This window comes from Podarcis cretensis (assembly GCF_951804945.1).
Source record: "Podarcis cretensis genome assembly, chromosome: 17".
NCBI classification, from domain to species: Eukaryota; Metazoa; Chordata; class Lepidosauria; order Squamata; family Lacertidae; genus Podarcis; species Podarcis cretensis.
This window is the reverse complement of record NC_137187.1, coordinates 22,397,825-22,415,980: the sequence shown is the minus strand read 5'-3', so window position 1 is coordinate 22,415,980 and position 18,156 is coordinate 22,397,825. Positions and strand designations below refer to the sequence as shown.

Here is an 18,156-nt window from a genome sequence, read left to right as displayed (position 1 = left end):
AGGCAGAGGGCCTTCTCTGTGGTGGCACCCTCCCATCAAATGTCAAGGAGATAAATAGCTATACAACTTTTAGGAAACACCTGTATCAGGAAGTTTTTAATGTTTGGTGTTGAATGAATGAATGAATGAATTTATTTATTAGAGTCACAGACCAGAAACATGGAGATATACAGCGATAAAGGTAAAGGTAAAGGTACCCCTGCCCGTACGGGCCAGTCTTGACAGACTCTGGGGTTGTGCGCCCATCTCACTTAAGAGGCCAGGGGCCAGCGCTGTCCGGAGACACTTCTGGGTCACGTGGCCAGCGTGACATCGCTGCTCTGGCCAGAGCCAGAGCCAGAGCCAGAGCCGCACACGGAAACGCCGTTTACCTTCCCGCTGGTAAGCGGTCCCTATTTATCTACTTGCACCCGGAGGTGCTTTCGAACTGCTAGGTTGGCAGGCGCTGGGACTGAGCAGCGGGAGCGCACCCCGCCGCAGGGATTCGAACCGCTGACCTTTCGATCGGCAAGCCCTAGGCGCTGAGGCTTTAACCCACAGCGCCACCTGCGTCCCATTATACAGCGATAGAGAACATGTAATTATACATAGGTTAAAACCATAAGCTCTATAAATTTATTAGAGCTAGAGCACAGTAAATAACAGAGATACAAAACAATTAAAATATGCAACTGATGACCTTAACCGCTAATTCAAAACATGTGTGTTAAGACATTGGCCATTAGAGTCATTCTGAGCTTGTCTCCTTAGTTTTATAGTGGCAGCACAGAATGTGGCCACTTTTAAGGGAATCTCTGGCTCCCTGTCTTCTCTTAGACATTTTAAGCAGCTGTCACCAGATCTGCTTAGGGTTTGTAGCATGCCTGGAGCAGAAAACAGCGAACGTTATATCCCCATAGTAATGACAATATTGACAGGGCAGGAGTAACAGTTTCAACTTTCTTCAAAACACGTGGGAATATGGTTTACCTCCAATTCTGCCCTGCAGATTATTTATTTATTGAGTGGTTTATATACAAGGTGATTCATAATGAAGTATACAGTTTCCATTTATAGTGAAGGGAAACTGTATACTTTATTATGATTCACCCTGTATATAATATGTGTGTATAATATTTTGAATGTTTTATGTAGTTTTTCAATTTCATTGTTCTGCATGGGACAATGACAATAAAGATATCGTATATGTATCGTATATACCGTGTGTGTGTTGGAAGCCGGCCCAGAGCTACTGGGCCAGGTGAGTTTCGTGCTCCTTTCTTACCTGCCTCCCCTCTAGCCTCCCCTACAGCTCTGCCCGTGTGGTGATTTGTCAAGGCACCTGGCGCCACAAAGGAGCGCCTCTCACCTCCAGCTAACCGGGCGAGGGCCCCCTTCTTCTTCCCGCCACTGGCCGCCTCAGCTCCCGCGCGCTGCGCCTCACGCCGGTTCAGCCAAACCGAACTGGCGGTTACAGCGGCACCTCACAAATCCCGCACGCATGCGCGCAGCTGGGCCTCCTGCTGCCAAACAGGAGCTCGCGCTCCTTCGCCTCGGAGTCTTGAAGGTCTGCCGCGCTGTTAACCCTCTCGCGGCTGCGGAGGAATGAGGAGGAGGGCGGGCTGAGGGGAGGAGGAAACCATCGCGGGGGGGGGGAATCTCTGAGGTGGAAGAGGGAAACGACGACGACGTGCTCCCAGCAAAGAGCCGCCAACTCTTGTCATGGGGGAAACACACCCACCCTACGTGGCGACCCCACGACGTCCACCACCACCACCACCACCACTGGCTTTCTCTTCCGCACTCCACACACCCGCACCCCCGCCTAATTCCCCGCCCCATCCTCCTCAAGTCGCGAGCCTCCTTCGGTCACGTGGCCTCCGAGGCAGGAAACCCCGCCGCCGCCGCGTTCTGGCGTCACGTGACGCCACAGCGTTTGCACGCGGCGGACGAGAAAGAGCAGAAGAAAAAAAAAAAAAAGTGGGTGGGAAGGTGTGGGAGGAGGAGGAGGAGGAAGCCCTTCGCCGACAGAGGTGCGCGTGCGCGGCCCGTAGCTGTCATTCCGCGTACATTAGAACAACAAGTCCCCATCAAAACGAGGAAAGAGGGGAGGGGAGGGGGGAGCGAGCGCGAGCCAGCGCACGCGCGCGCAAATAGTTGCCGCCGCGGTCGGAAGCTTTCCGAGGAAGTGCGGTGAGGTCTTAGCAGCAGCAGGAGGAGGGCTCCTCGCTTCCAACCCCCCTCCCTTCCCTCTCCCGCGCTGTTAACCCCCTCGTGCCCGGCGAACCAAGGCGGAGCGACTCGGCGAGGCGGCGTCGGCGCCTGAGGCGGAGGGAAAAGGTATATCCGGGCATGGCGGGTGGTGCTGGATAGGAGGGACGGGCGGGGGAGGGGGGTGGGTTTGCCGTGCGTCTCGTGAGGGGAGTAACAGGTGGAGAGAGGGGGGGGGGTCTCCGGAGGATGGGCTGCCGGGGGTGGGGCCCTGGGAGGAAGAAGGTGTCTCCGGAGGCCCTGAGGGAAGGAGGCTCTGCTGTGGCAGCTGAGGGGCAGGGAAAGGTGGGCAGAGCAGCGCCGAGGGCCGGTGTTGTGAGGGGGGGGGGATATTTGGGGCTTGGGTGGAGGTCGCCGTGGGACCTGGCAGGAGGGTGGGCCGGCCTGAGCCCCCCACACCCAGGGGGGCCTCTGAGGGGAAAGTGCTGCTCCAGGGAGTGGAGCGAATGGCTGGCCAGGAGGGCGACGCCGGGCCCTTCTTCCATGGCCAAAGTTGGCTCTGGCAGGGTTGAGGCGCTTGGTGTCCCTGTGGAGGGGGGAGGAAAAATAAGAATAAAAATAAACACCGAACCAAATGCTGGAATTAGAGAAATGCCTGCTTGGGTAGGAAGGGCCACAGCAGGTTTCCTTTCCAGATCCTTGGGTCTTGTGAGTCTATGGCCGCCGCCACACACAGGAAAGCCAACCCTTTTGAGGTGCAGCTGGCTCTTTCGCCCTGGGTTTCAGTTTAAAAGGAAAACAGCAACAAAAAGAAACATATCACGGTGTTTACTTTTAGATTGCATTCCTGGAATAATGAAAGCACTGAGTCATCTATAGGCTTCCTCCAAGGGTCATGTGTAAGCTGCCAGAACTGGGTGACCACAGCTGTTGTTACACTTGACTTTGCAAGAAGTTTCCAGATGTGTCTCTCATGCGAAATGTTTGCGGGTTCCTTATTGGTTTTGAAATGTTTGGCGTTGTAAAATCTCGTATTGTAATTCTCAGAAATGGAGAGATGTAAAAAAACTAAAAAACCCCACCTTTTTTTCTCCACTCCTTGCTTGAAAGTTTTCGTATGCTAAACTAGTAGCATGGCATCTCCTGTGTAGCTGTATCAGAGTATGATAATTGATTGTTATCTAGTGATGTCCCCCAACAGTAGCTGAAGCTCATGTTGTATAACCAGAATCTGGTCTGTTGGTATATTATTGAAACAGCAGTCATGGCATAATCAACATAAGCCGCATAATGGTTGTTATCTAGTGATGTCCCCCAACAGTAGCTGAAGCTCATGTTGTATAACCAGAATCTGGTATGTTGGTATATTATTGAAACAGCAGTCATGGCATAATCAACATAAGCCACATAATGGCTAACCATTGAACTTTCAGTGAGCCTTTTTAGTTTGTGAATGTACAAAGTTTTGTACTTTATAATCCACAATATTTCATGCCACAATCTATTAAACTTAAAAGTGTCACGAGACTTGTTTGTTAGGACATTTCCAAACTTTCTTTATACACGTTGTCACCTGACTGATGCAAATAATCCCTTGTCCAGGTGTATTCTCAGTTCTCAAGATGCAGTACTTTGCTTCTGCAGAATTGTGTAGCTCCACCCCTATTCCACCCATTCCTGGACTGCAATTTAATAGTCTGAGAACTCTCCCACTCAAACAGTGGAGTGCATATAAGACCGACAAAAGTCAAAAACTCCAGCAAAAGTTTTTTTTTAAAAAAACTTACGTTAAAATAGATATATATATTTATATGGTTCTTTGGAGCTTGCATTTTCAAAAAAAAATTGCTAAACTCAAATTTTAAAGAAAATTGTGAGCTAACGGCTACATTTTTTTCTTTCTCTGCAAGTCTAGTTCCCGTGTATTGTATCATGCTATCATGCGACTGGCAGGTGCCAAGAATGAAATCTAGATGCAGTTTTATCATTAAGAAGGCTGAGGCAGTCACCTTAGGTAGCTTATTTTTGGTGCCATTAAGGGTGGCAGAATGAGAGGGAGACAAAACTGTTCTTTGGGCACAATTCACTCTACAAGTCTCGATGAAATGGAGAAAGGTGTGCAGCAGTATGTTCATGAGTGTGCTTGGGAGTGTTGTTTGGATCTTCTGCCTCAGGCATGGGTCAGCCCTGATAAAATCCAGGTTCAACCCTTCAGATAATGTACAAGCTCAGTCAGAAACAGTGTTTCTACTTATTTATGAAAATCGAGCTGGTGTGAATTGAGCATCACTCTCTTTTTGCAGGGCGAGGGTTTTGGTGTATTGCTTTTTACAAGGACGAAGGCAATGTGTTTTCCTTTTGCTAATCCATCCACCAGTGGGCCCCTGGGAGTGGCGAAATTGCTCTTTCTTTGCTTGCTTTATGTGGGTCATGTAGATCTGAAACCTTGCATATGAAGTCACAGTTATGCCAGTCAATGTCTCTATTATCATTCTGTTACCTAAATGTTTTAGAAAATAGTATTATTTTAGAAGCATGGGGCACATTTGCAAGGGAAAGAATTTCAGAAATTGTCAAATGTAACAAAGCAATGTCTGAAATGCACAACAAATTCCAAGCTGATTTCTCTTTGAGTGGGTTCTTTATCATCCTTTCTCTAATCAATGTAGTGGTGTCTATTATTGTGAGAGTTGCTAATGCTTTTAAAGTACTGTGTTTGAATTTTTAAAATTTGAATATTTGATCAAAGCAGAGCAGTAACTTTTTAAAGGAATGTGGTCAGTAAAATTGTAAAAATCAAACTTTAAAATCTTTTTGGGGTACCCAAGGGACTGTTGTATAAACTTGAAATTTGGAGCTGGAATAAATTGGAGGTCAAAATTTCCCACGTCTTGACTGAGGATTTACTAAACAGAGAGCCCCATTTATGAATTCCCATATGGGAACTTGTGTGTGAGAGTTTGCACTCAGATGTATTTTTAGCATTATTTCTAAAATGTCATATACATATACAGGTTTTGGTTCTTTGTCTGAGCTGTGTGATGATGCATATGTGTCTTAATAAGTGCATTGTAGAAACAGAGGTTGATTTTGGGCAGGGTGACTGGTTCTGCTGCACTGGGTGCCAAGCCTAGGGGGCACCACAGGGTTTTACAACTTTGACGTAGTGAATTGAGCTAAAGAGAAGGCAAAAGGTGGTGGTGGGGGATTTTTGCCTCAGAGCACCTCTGAAATTTGAAAGACTAAAGTCTGACCCTGGTAGAATTGTAATAAATTAACCTGAGATTCTTAAAATTCTATTTTAAATGTGCTGTTATTTCTAATAAGTAATGATCACAAAGCTTTTCTTAGAATTTTAACTTTTCTTCTGTGTTTTGCTTTTCTGGCATGCCAGTGAGGCACCTGGTAGGAATAATCAGGATGCATTTTACACTTGTATTTTACAAACTGCTGATGTAAATAAAGAAATGCTTATAGAGTACCTCAGGGACATTAGTTATATTGGGAATGAATGAAGTGTCCTAGCCTCTCATTCATGAGAAATAAAGGCAACAAAAGAGCTTTCAAAGCAGTTACTATTTATAAAAAAGTAGCAAATAAACTTTGTATTATTGAAGTGGAGATACATTTGTTGCTGAAGTTGAAATGCCTTCTCTGAGCACAATAATTATAAACAAGTAGTTGGAGATACATACCTACATCATTTTATTTGTATGAAGCCTTTCGTTATTTAAAACCATGCTCAAGGCAGCTTGCAACATGAAAAAAATACATAGTTACAAATATAACAAAATAGTTGTAAACAATAAATAACACATCAAGAAGTACACAGCCAAATTTAACAATTTCCACATAAATGATAAAAAGATCTAAAAATAAAGATACCAAAATTAATATCGATAACAGCAACAAACCCCAACTATACCCCAACCCAAGATGACCTGCACCATGGTGCAATTTTCAGGCTTATAATCTGAATTCTTCTCAAAGACTGCTTTGCAACCTCTGCAGCTTAGTCCCAAATGGGACATATTGCTCTGTGGTGGAGGGCTGGCCCCCATTACCATGAAAACTACATGGATTCTATGCAGTGTTGGTCATATTCTAACAGACCTATTGAAATTAATATACATTATTAACTTAGTGGGTCTACTCTGACTATAACTTGGTTGGATACAATCACATGTCCAAGCCCTCTCTGTCATCAGAACCAATGATCTCTTCTTGCACCAGTGGAATATTGCTTGTCTGTGTACAGCATGATATGCATATATGTGTTCATTTTTGTGTGTGTATACTCTAGATCTAATTCAGTTTTTCTTTTTTTACTTGCATCTGTACAAATTCAGTCATATGGGATTGATTGCACTGTCTCAGTTTATAAGCAGCTTCTGCTTCTGTTATCTTTCCTGCTGAAAAATGCAAAGCTTGATGTGCAAACCTGTAGATCAAATGCTTTAAGTCACAGGTAGGGAACTGTAGGCTTTCCTGATATTGTTTGACTCCACCTTCCATCAGGACCAGCCAGCATGGCCAGTGATCCACATTAATAGAAGCTGTAGTCCACTACAGTGGTACCTCGGCTTACATACGCTTCAGGTTACATACGCTTCAGGTTACAGACTCCGCTAACCTAGAAATAGTACCTCGGGTTAAGAACTTTGCTTCATAATGAGAACAGAAATTGTGCTCCAGCGGCGTGGCAGCAGCAGGAGGCCCTATTAGCTAAAGTGATGCTTCAGGTTAAGAACAGTTTCAGGTTAAGTACGGGCCTCCGGAACAAATTAAGTACTTAACCCGAGGTACACTGTATCTGGAGAGCCAGAGTTCCCTTATATCAGGCATAGGCAAACTTGGCCCTCCAGATATTTTGAAACTACAGTTCCCAGCATCCCTGTCCACTGGTTCTGTTAGCTAGGGATCATGGGAGTTGTAGGCCAAAAACATCCGGAGGGCCGAGTTTGCCTATGCCTGTCCTATACGTGCTTTAAATTCTTTAAACACAGGACTTTTATCCAATCCAATATTTATTAATTTTAAAAAATATCCTCCTTTTTCCCCTTCCAAAGGAGGTTCTCAAAGTAGATAACAAAATATAGAAGCAAACACAAAAATAACAACAACCCCAAACTGAAACAGCTAAATATCAAGTCTTTTACCAAAAACTGTATGTAAAAAGGGGGAACCCAGAGAGCTAGAGCTTGCAGTTGATTAGTTTAAACAGCATCAGAATCAGAGACTTGTTTAAAAAGAAAAGTTTTCAGATGCCAGCAGCATCTTGATAAAGAAGGAGTTGATTTAGTCTCTTTAAGCAGGGAATTTCACATATGGTGCATTGCCACATGACAAGCCTACTGCAGGAGATGAGCCTTGAAGTGGCTGATCCCAAGTAGTTTAGACCTTAAAAGATAATAAGACCTTGAATTATACTTGGAAAGAAACCAGCAGCCAGTGCAGCTGTTAGACTAAAATGGTTGCATGGTCCTAACACTCGGCCCAGTCAAGATTTTACTGGCAGCATTCTTCAGTGATTTTAATTTCCAAGTGGTTTTCAGGGACAGGCCCACCTACAGCATGTTCCAGTGTTCCAGTCAAGATGTAACTAAAGCATTTAGCACCATAGATAAGGTTAATACTTGCTTTATTTCCCACAGTTTAATTTATTCAATTGGCAGTACAGCTCAGTGATCCTAATGTTTAGAATATGTTTTTCACAAATAGAGGACATTTTTCACTTGTCAAAACATTTTTGTTCATTCTGTTAGGCTGCAGTGTGCCAGTGCATATTACAGTATGCTAAATGCATTATGCAATATATGTTCAGGCAACTGTCAATCTGCTGTCAAATCAGTGAAACTTAAGTTTTTGTCTCATTTTTTGGTGTGATATGAAAATGAAAGTTAGCTTGTGGTAGTTAATAACTTGACAGCTTTGTTGCAAAGGTTTGTGCTCAACAAAAGGTGATGCTCTTGCCTTCCCTTGTTCAAGAAAGTCACAGCTGGCATAATCTAATTTGGACACGTGAGATTTCACTAAATGTAGCTGAGTTGGAGCCCATTTTTCTTTGTTATGAGATGGAGAAGTAGTATGTAACATTATACTCTGCTTTGCATAGATTGAAACTAGAGCATGTAATTAAACATAGTGTATGGCATATGCTTTTTGGTTTGTTAAACCTAAGTGGCTATTATATTTATCTAGCCAGGCATTTATACTGGAGGGCGTGTGGCTTGTTATTCTTTCTGACAAGTTATTTTAAGTTTGGTACAGCTAGCTTTTGCCACCAGTTCAATCTCCTGCAAATTGGGAAATAATTGCATCTAAATCTGAGATGGGCAACAGGTAACTTCCTCCCATTTTTTTAAGTCTGAATTTGAACTGGGGTGATAACAGCACTGCTACTACCTATAAATATGTTTGCATATTTGGTGGGTAGAGCTGATTGTTCTGCCGTATCTATGCAGGGTGGATAAAAATCAAAAATTAAAATAAATAAATAAATAAATAGGATTTTTTTTATTTTAATCAGATTTTTAAAATAAAATGGTTTTGGAGAAAAAGTCTTTCTAAAGATTTCTATTTAAGTTACATTATAGTCCAAAGGCTATTAATCAGGAAATAAGGATTTGTTTTAAGTTTTTCATGTGTGCTAAAACTCAGTCTATTGGTTTTTTTTAAAAAAAGTTTAACCACATCAGTTAACAAACATGGATACATGTGCTATAATGTTATTGCTTTACTTAAATAAATTGTTATTAAGGAAATGATTATTTTTCTCCTTCCAATAAAGTGCAGCAGAAAAGTTGTCCAAATATAAACAGTTAACTTATTAAACCTCACAGTAATTTCATAATTATCTTTCTATGTATTTCTGATAGTATAACCAAATCGGTAATTTTTGATATACTGTAAATGTAAAAACTACTCTGAAAATTTATTATTCCAAAAATGAAACCTTTCTCTGGTTGTAAATATTAAGATCATACCATCAAGAATGAGCCTTTATGTAATTTTTTTTTTAATCAAGTCTTGCTTACTAGTGATTTAAATCGTGATTTAAATAATGGTTTAAATCAATTTGATTTAAATAAAATCCACCCTGTATCTATGTATTTTGGCATGTTAACAAGAACATAAAAGGAAGGCTTGAAATGACTACAGCAAGGAAAAATTACATTAAATTCATGAGCAGATGCTTGGTTATAAGAACAGAAGTTCAAATGTACTTCTTCCTTCTTTAGGAACTTAATTTTGCTGATGCAACAATGGGATTGTATGGAATAAGGCTGCAGAAGCCTCTCCGTCCCTATGATGATTTTGGATTTAATAATAATGACTTTACTATCAAAAGACAGAGATACAGATAACATAAACATTACACGTTTTTGCAAACAGTGCCATTTCAGTCTTCCAGAGCAGCTTTGGCAGATGAAGCTTCTGCCCTTTGCTACAGTTTTCTGTTGGGAAATATAGAACAAGGAAGACTTTTGCTACCTGCACATTAAAAGTCAAAATAAATTTATTCTAATCAGGAGCTTCCCCCCAATATTGTAACAGTGAAACTTCTGTCAGGTTTCAGCTGCATGTTGTCTGTTGGAATAAGTTTAATTTGTTTTCATATTACAGCATCTTTTTACAAACACTATTGAGTTCTTAACACCAGTTTTCATTAGTTATTTGTCCGGAGCTGCATGTTTCATCTGTCAGTTATATTCTGTTCGCTAAAACCTTTCAGAATACAGTAAAATAGTTATAAACTTAGATTGCATATTTTATTAAATTGATAAAAATGTATTGCTATGTTTGCAAATATATAAAAGTTTATTATTTATACACTTGCATTAATACAAATTATCTCTCTCCTGCAGTCTCCTGGTACATAAGTGGACAGTGACCTGTTTGTTCCGGTTGATGTAGAAGACAGGTGTCAAATCATCAGGTAAAAACAATGTTTAATCTGTTCACAGCCTCATACGCTTATTAGGAGTTTGTTAGAATGCTAAGTAATGTATTTTCTCCTAAGCTTTTCACTTTTGAACAGCAAATACATAAAAGGCTGCATATTTATTGTTGGACTCTTGTTCTCTGCTAAATCCTAAATTACTTACTAGTATTTCATAAAGCAGGAGGTCATCCTATATGAGCAATGAATGATATTACTGCTAATGCTTTTTTAAAAAACGAGGAAGTTGCCTACATATGGTGGGATCTACATAAATCTCTATCCCCAGCACAGGGGCAGAAACATGCCAGGGAATTGGAGTCTTGTGCAGTTTTCAGAACTTGCATTCCTTCATTCAGTGAAGGGCTGAATTGGGCATGAAGTTGCACAGAGGAATATGCATTCCACATAATGGCCTGGTTTGCTGAATGCCTGTACACTGAAGACAGGGCCAGTCTATGTGGAAATAAATTATTATTTTGAGGAGGAGGGAGGTCTGCTACTTGTAACTACAGGATATTTATTTGAATATTTGTTGTCTTCATATGACTGAACCCCATGCATCATTACATGGTACCAAAGCAAAGCAACGAGAGCCAGTGTGGTATAGTGGTTAAGAGCAGTAGACTCGTAATCTGAGGAACCGGGTTCACGTCTCTGCTCCTCCACATGCAGCTGCTGGGTGACCTTGGGCCAGTCACACTTCTTTGAAATCTCTCAGCCCCACTCACCTCACAGAGTGTTTGTTGTGGGGGAGGAAGGGAAAGGAGAATGTTAGCTGCTTTGAGACTCCTTTGGGTAGTGATAAAGCGGGATATCAAATCCAAACTCCTCTTCTTCTTCAATGAAAAACAATAATGGGCTACAGTTGATGATGATGTATGGAATTATGCATTTCAGAACTAAATTCTGCTTTATTTGTCCACTTAGCAATAATGGATAAGGCACTTGAAAGACATACAGCTTCACTTTGTGCAGTTAACAATACTGTAGGACTCTAAACCAAATTAAAAACCCCTAAGGCTGACCTCCTTACCTTTTACACAGAAACTGCCTGGGCTATGATAAATGCCAGACATAAACACTGAAACCAGCCAGACTGTTTTGCTAACACTTATCAGTCGACAACAAAGACACATATAAGACAAAGTGGATCATCCTTTAAACAAAAACTAGAGTCTTTGAGGGTCTTGACTGAAACAATGTATAACTTCTTTTATAAATTTCTCCTTGGGATGTGTCTTCAACTTGAGTTGTGTTCCCAACATTGTTTCCTGTCCATTTTTGTTCCTAACCTTGTCTTCATAACCACATATTTGTACAGTGGTGCCCCGCAAGACGAATGCCTCGCAAGACGGAAAACTTGCTAGACGAAAGAGTTTTCCGTTTTGGAGGTGCTTTGCAAAACGAATTTCCTATGGGCTTGCTTCGCAAGACAAAGATGTCTTGCGAGTTCCTGTGGTTTCCCCCCCCTTTCCCCCCTTTTTATAAGCCGCTAAGCCGCTTATCTGCTAAGCCGCTAAAAGCCGCTAATAGCGCTAATAGCGCTAATCCGCTAAGACGTCAATGGGCTTGCTTCGCAAGATGAAGAAACCGCTAGACAAAGAGACTCGCGGAACGGATTCTTTTCGTCTTGCGAGGCACCACTGTATTATGCACAAGCAATCAATGCAGGAGAAAAGAGGCACAACATGATCAGCAGTTGGATGCAGTTGCATTGATATAATGTATAAAGCATTTACAATATTTTTTTTTACTCAAATACACTGCTGCATGACTAACAGTGTTTGTGTTTTACCAGGTGTAAATCTGAGCAGCCATGGCTGCTCAGTCCTTGGACCCTCCTCCAAACCCCAGCTGTAAAATAATGACTTTTCAGCCTACAATGGATGAGTTCAGGGACTTTAATAAGTACTTGGCTTACATGGAATCAAAAGGTGCTCATCGTGCTGGACTGGCAAAGGTAAATCCTTTAAAATTCTGTGTAGAGCAAAGAACCACCAATTTTAATATGTACACTCCGTATAAAGTTCTCATAAAGATTATACATATCATTATAAAGATCTATCAGATAGCTAGATAATACTAATACGCAAATGACTTAACAAACAATATATCAAATGTCACAATGCGAATGAAATATAGCTGGGGGGGAAATACTGCCAAATATCAGAAAAATGTTGCATGGGTTTGTCCTTACCAATGACTGCCTGAAAAGGTTACACAACAATGTATATAAAATTCTGTATTTGTTGGGGACAAAGTTGGTACTCATATTCTATTACTACAATTTATAAGCTACTCACTCTTATATCCTGCAGTAAAAGAATGAATGAATGGCTATTGTTTTTTGTTTTTTAATTTATTTTCAAATTTTCCCAAGACGTTTTTATCTGATGGTAATTTTCCTCCAAAGCCAAGTGCTTTTTCAGTTTTGTTTCTTTTTGTATGTCTCTTTCTGCAGGAAACAAATTAAAACGTATTTGTTTTCACTTGTTCTTACATATTTACATTCTGTTACATTCCCTGTTACATTCTCGGAGAGGGCGCTTTGGAGCCAAACAGTCAATAGCCCTGGTTAACTCCACATTTCAGCGGGCCACCAGGGAATCGACTGAAAGGCCATCAACATGGGATAAAGCATCCCCTACCACTCTCTGGAAACCCATTTGGATCCATTAAGTGGCGGGGGCGGACCATCCGAATCGGTCCCACCTCCCTGCAGAGGGGATGGGTTGCAGAGAAGTCCAGTTGCACCAGGAAGTGATCTGACCAAACAAAACTGGCCTCCTGAGATTGTATTGCTTCATAGTTGCAACCTAAAAATCATGTAGTATGTCTTTAGTGATTATGGCATTTAATTTTATTATAATAGTAAGAGACTGCAGATGTAATATTCACCTTGGCTATTCTGTGGCAGCTAAATGAAATCAATGGATTGACTATACATTATTTGATATAACATATAGAAACAAACAAACACTCTCTTCTTGTTGCACTAAAATGTCCAAAGTCAAGAAACATGGCACCAAAACAAAGAATACCCTTGATTTCCTTGATTGTGGTAATATCCATCTTTTGTCCAATATTATACAGTGGTACCTCTGGTTATGAATGCTTCGGGTTACGAACTCCGCTAACCCAGAAGTAGCTGCTCCTGGTTGCGAACTGTGCCCCAGGACGCGACTGGAAATTGCATGCCGGAGGCGTGCGCACAGTGGGAGGCCCCATTAGTGAAAGCGTGCCTCAGGATAAGAATGGTTTCAGCTTAAGAACAGACCTCCAGAACGAATTAAGTTTGTAACCAGAGGTACCACTGTATTGGAATTAGTAATGGATGCATTTGGATCCTGTCATTATAATACAACAGTTAGGACTTTGGTCAAGGTAAAGTATGTTGTAGTAATAGGAATGAGTGGTTTCCCCCCCAGTAGTGCTGAACTTATTTGTCCTCAATTCCTCCAGCATATTTGTAAGGTAAACACAGCATACCATGTAATCTTTTCTATCTGATGTGTAATGCATGATGCAAAACAACAATTTATTAACATGTTGGCATTTGTATTTGAATATTGATTATTAAAGCTTGTAATATGTCCTAGCCGCTATATAGTATGCAGTTTGACAATTAAAACCAGAATTATTTTTTCTTTTAAAATGTCCTATTTATCTGGTCTGCATCTCATCAGTGAGAAGTGACTGTGTTAAAAGGCTGCATATGATGTTAGTTTTTTAATATAGTGTGCATTTTTAGTAATGACTGTAAACCCTAGTCCATAATTCACAGAGAAAGGATCTTGAAAGTCACGCTTTATGCTGCAATCCTATATACATTTACGTGGGAGAAAGTCACATTGAGTTAAACAGGAATCACTTCTCAGTAGAGAGGCATTAGATTGCATTGTTAGAGGCTGAGTCTTAATATTATTGTTAATACTATGGTTTTAAATTATATCAAGTATTTATCAAAATATTCATAAAGTGACTTACAAATGCAGCAAAACAGTAAAATAAGGTACATAATACTGAACAATAATAGAAGGACAATAAAAGTAGGCAACAGTCCTGCAGTTATGTTAAAAAGCAGAGAACAATGACAGAGAACAAGAAAACTGAAACAAATAAAGGTGCACTTTTGTGATCCGAAGTTGATGAAGTAAGGATACATGCTTTTTGGTCCTGGGGCCTCTTATAACGTTGACAGTGAAATATTATCAGCAGTATAGAGTAGAATTTCAAGCATACAACATAATTTTAAACGATAACCTGCAGAGGGTCATCTACTTATCAAGCAGATTAAGTGGCCACCTGTGTTGTGCAATCAACATTTTGATTTGATTTATTGTATTTCTGTGCCGCTTTTCATTCAAATGAGTCTCATAGCAGCTTACAAACAATAAACACAATAACATAATAAAGCATAATAGAACATCACAAATACAACATAAATCTTATGAGATAATTAACAAATCCTCAATAAAACAATTATGATCTAGAAAACACTTAGACGAAAAGCAACTAAAAATAATTACAACAAAAGTCGAATTACATATTACAATACAGCTTTCATAATCTATAAAATACTAACATTAACAGAATAGCAACTAAAAAAAAGCTAAACACAGTTAAGTTCAGACACACGCTCTACATACCCCAGTGACTCTTTTCATTTCATTAAAGCATACATAAAATACACATAGTGCTTGTTGTTAAGCCAGGGCAGCCAGATGCTGCACTGGCTGGTATCCTCAGGAAGTGGGCCATAGTGGAGATGAAGGGGCTGTTGGGCTTACCGCCAATGGTAAGGTTGACTCTGGGTAGCCTGCCCAGGTGTCATTGATGAGGAGCTTGCACACATCCCTCTCAATAACCAGGAGATCCATCCCCACTCAACCCTGTTCTTCTGGAGTGGCGAGTCGTGACTGCACTCTGTGTAGAGGTTGACCAGGAGTGTCATGGTCCAGTTTATGGGTGGTCAACGTCCTGGCGGAGGACGTCGGGACTGGGGGCAAGACAGCGGCATGGGAGGAGGAACGGGAGTCTGGAAGCCAGGAGCCAGGAAGCCAAGGTTCTGAGGGTCAGAGTGCTGGGAGTCAAGAAGCCAAGGGTCCAAGGGTCAGGAAACCAGGAGTCAAGGGTCTGAGGATCAGGAAGCAAGGAGTCAAGAAGCCAAATGTAGCAAGGCAGGAAGCGTGTTGCTGTGGCAAAGAGCCAAAGGGAAATGCTGACCTTACATCCCTTCCCAGCTCTTGCCATCAGGTGCTGTGAGTTACCAATTGGCCTCACCTGTGCAGCCACACCTTGCCTCTTGAGAACAAACTTAGGAAAGCCCCAGGTCACAGGGCCTGGCTCCTGCACACACTCCTGACAAGGAGGTCCAGCAGTGCCTCCACGCTCGAGATGCTCTCGTTGCATGATGGTTCATCTGCCAGCTGCATCTCCAGCTTCTTCAGCTGAACCTTGGCCTATATGGTAGCAGAAGATGAGGATGCCAGTAGAGGGAGGGAATGGGGCAGCTAGCTGAATCCACCAAGTGGTAGGGAGATGCCATGATAAAGATGCTGAGAGAGCCTCAGCAGGTTCCTGGTAGCTCACAGCTGTTGACTTGAAGCTGCACCTCGTTCTTTGCGTGCAGGCCCATGGAAGGCATGAAGCACAAGGCATCAGCTGGTGGGAATGGAAGATGAGAGGTAGGGGTGCGCTGAGGAGCTGGAGAGTGTGGAAATGGGGGTGCTTCCCTCTCCATGTCTTCGGGCTTGCTCAACTGCTGCTCCCTGGGCTTCTGGTGCTGTTTTTGCTGAAGCCATCTGCTTGGTGACCTTGGACTAGTTATCTCTCTGTTGTTTTTCCGTTCAGAACCAGTTTTTTTTTACTATATAATGTATGACTCATAATGCTGAAATTCTTTGGGATGGAAACTGACTCAATATGTTTTCATAGGTAGTAGAGTACAGTGGTATGTTGTTAAATATAAATTCTCAGAAATTTATTCATGTTGGCTCCAAGAGAAGATACTGTGAGAATTAAACTAGTTTGAGCTTTGTGGCCTTAAAAAAATCATCATTGACCTTGAGTTAAAGAAAAGCATGCAAATGTTCTTAGAATATTCACACCGTGTAGCCCAAATCACAAGTGCATGCTTAATAGTCATGAAAATGAGAATTGCTATGCACATATTTGATTTTTATGCATACATCTTAAATGCACGGTTTCTCTACCTCCCTAAGCAATATTTAGTTCCTTTTCAAGTGTGCATACATTTTCTGAAAACTTGTGGAATAAATACTTGTGCAGAGCATCTTACTGAAGTCCTTACATGGCTAAAGCTTCTGTCATATGTTTTTACCTGATGTACATAAATGAAGAGACGTACTAATTTCAGGATTTTATTTGCCTACATTTTCACAATTTCTTTTAAGGGGCAACATCTTTTGCTGAAATTAGTTTTGTCATGTATTTTAGGCTTGTGCTGTTTCATGTAAAGACAATCCAGTCTGAAAGGACTTAAAGAAGACCTTCAGTGTATTAATGTCTATCTAGAAAACAAATCAATGATGGATTTAGGGTGGTGCGAGCAGTCCCCCCCCGGGTGCTGAGCCAAGGGGGTGCATCATCATCATCATCATCATCATCATACCTTTATTTGTACAGATAATGTACAGGTAAAAGTATAGGTAAACTGTACCTAAAGGAATTATTGTGAAAATAAGAAATACTTGGAGGAGACTTCCGGGTTGGTGCCTCCAGTAATGGTGGAATTCCTCTGATCGGGAGGAATTTGCCCCGTGGGAATTGGGTCTGGCCGCCACGGCGAAGGCGGAGACCCGCAAAAAAATCACAGGCGGGAGAAGCCTGTGAGTGTGGGATTCGGCGGACACCTTTTGCGCCTCCCTTACTCGCGGGGAAACCCGGTTTCGGGGGTCCAAAGCGACGTGAGGTGAGCGGCGCGGTGCTTTGAATCGACTGCTTCTTCCATGGAGCGAAGCCGCATAGCTGTTGCCGGAGAGCGCTGACTTTTTCCTGTGGACAATTTGACTTTAAAGTAACTACCTGTGAGTAGACCTGAGGCGGGAGAACTGGATTTTTAAAAGTTTAATTTGGTATCGTAACGGGGAGGCTCAATACAGGAAGTCCGCCTTCCCCTTTTGTAAATAGACTGAAGCAATGAGGCTGCAAGCTGAAGTCTTGGAAAGCCTATTGTAAAAGATTGAATCTCCATCTGTAAAGAACATTAAATCCCCCCCTTGGAGGCAGGAGAAGAGGGGGGGAAGTTCTGGACTAAATACGCCTGCAGGAGAGAGCGAAGAGTGTTAAAATACCGCCGCTCAGACCCTGGAAACGGGCTGCTAGTAGGACTGATGCTTTTTGACAGCGCTTAGAACATTTATTGACAGTTAGCTACAAGAGAAATACATTGTTTCTACTGTCTCCGGTTGCTTTTAAAAAGAAGTAAAAGTAACTGAAAATTGATACTAACTTCGGATTCTTTGAACTGTGCTTAAAAGAGGACACTATTGATTAATACAAATAGAAACTGTTTCCCCCTAGTGGAAGCCTTTGAGACTGGTTGTTTTACAAGAGCTGGACTAGGGGAATTTCCAGCTGCAAGATAAAAAACTGTGAGACTCTGGGACTGACCTTGAATTTCTAAGTGTTATTGTAAATGGAAAGGAAAAAATAGACCAGCAAACCGCAGAAAAAACATTAAGGTTTGGGAGGACTTTGCAGCAACCCAGGAGAGGCTCAACACCAGGTCTCCCTGCTTCTTCTGTGGCTACTTCTGTATCAGTTCACTCAAAATCAAGAGGAATGTCGACAGAAGAAGCCTTGGCGATTGCATTAAGTAAGATAAATGATTCACTGGAACAGCTTAACAAGAAAACAGACGCGATAAATGTGAAAGTGGATGCTGCAACTACTAAAATTGATTTAAATACAGAAAGTATAAATAATTTGGGACAAAAGGTGAATATCAATACAGAAACCATCCAGAAATTGATACAGGAATCTACTTTGATACGGCA

The 18,156-nt window shown here is 41.7% G+C and overlaps 1 protein-coding gene across 4 annotated transcripts in view; it reads left to right on the top strand.

Moving 5' to 3' along the window:
• Positions 1-1,980: 1,980 nt before the first annotated feature.
• The window catches only part of KDM4C (lysine demethylase 4C), a 197,579-nt gene continuing 181,403 nt past the window's right edge, over positions 1,981-18,156 (top strand). Inside the window, exons 1-3 of one of the 4 annotated variants that reach the window (XM_079959235.1) lie at positions 1,981-2,319; positions 10,059-10,129; positions 11,934-12,095. In XM_079959235.1, the coding sequence (XP_079815361.1) occupies positions 11,952-12,095 (144 nt within the window). In that variant the 5' untranslated portion in view covers positions 1,981-2,319; positions 10,059-10,129; positions 11,934-11,951. Of the gene's footprint in view, positions 2,320-7,311; positions 8,533-10,058; positions 10,130-11,933; positions 12,096-18,156 lie in introns of those variants that run through there. The other 3 variants (XM_079959232.1, XM_079959234.1, XM_079959233.1) reach the window with 3 other exon arrangements.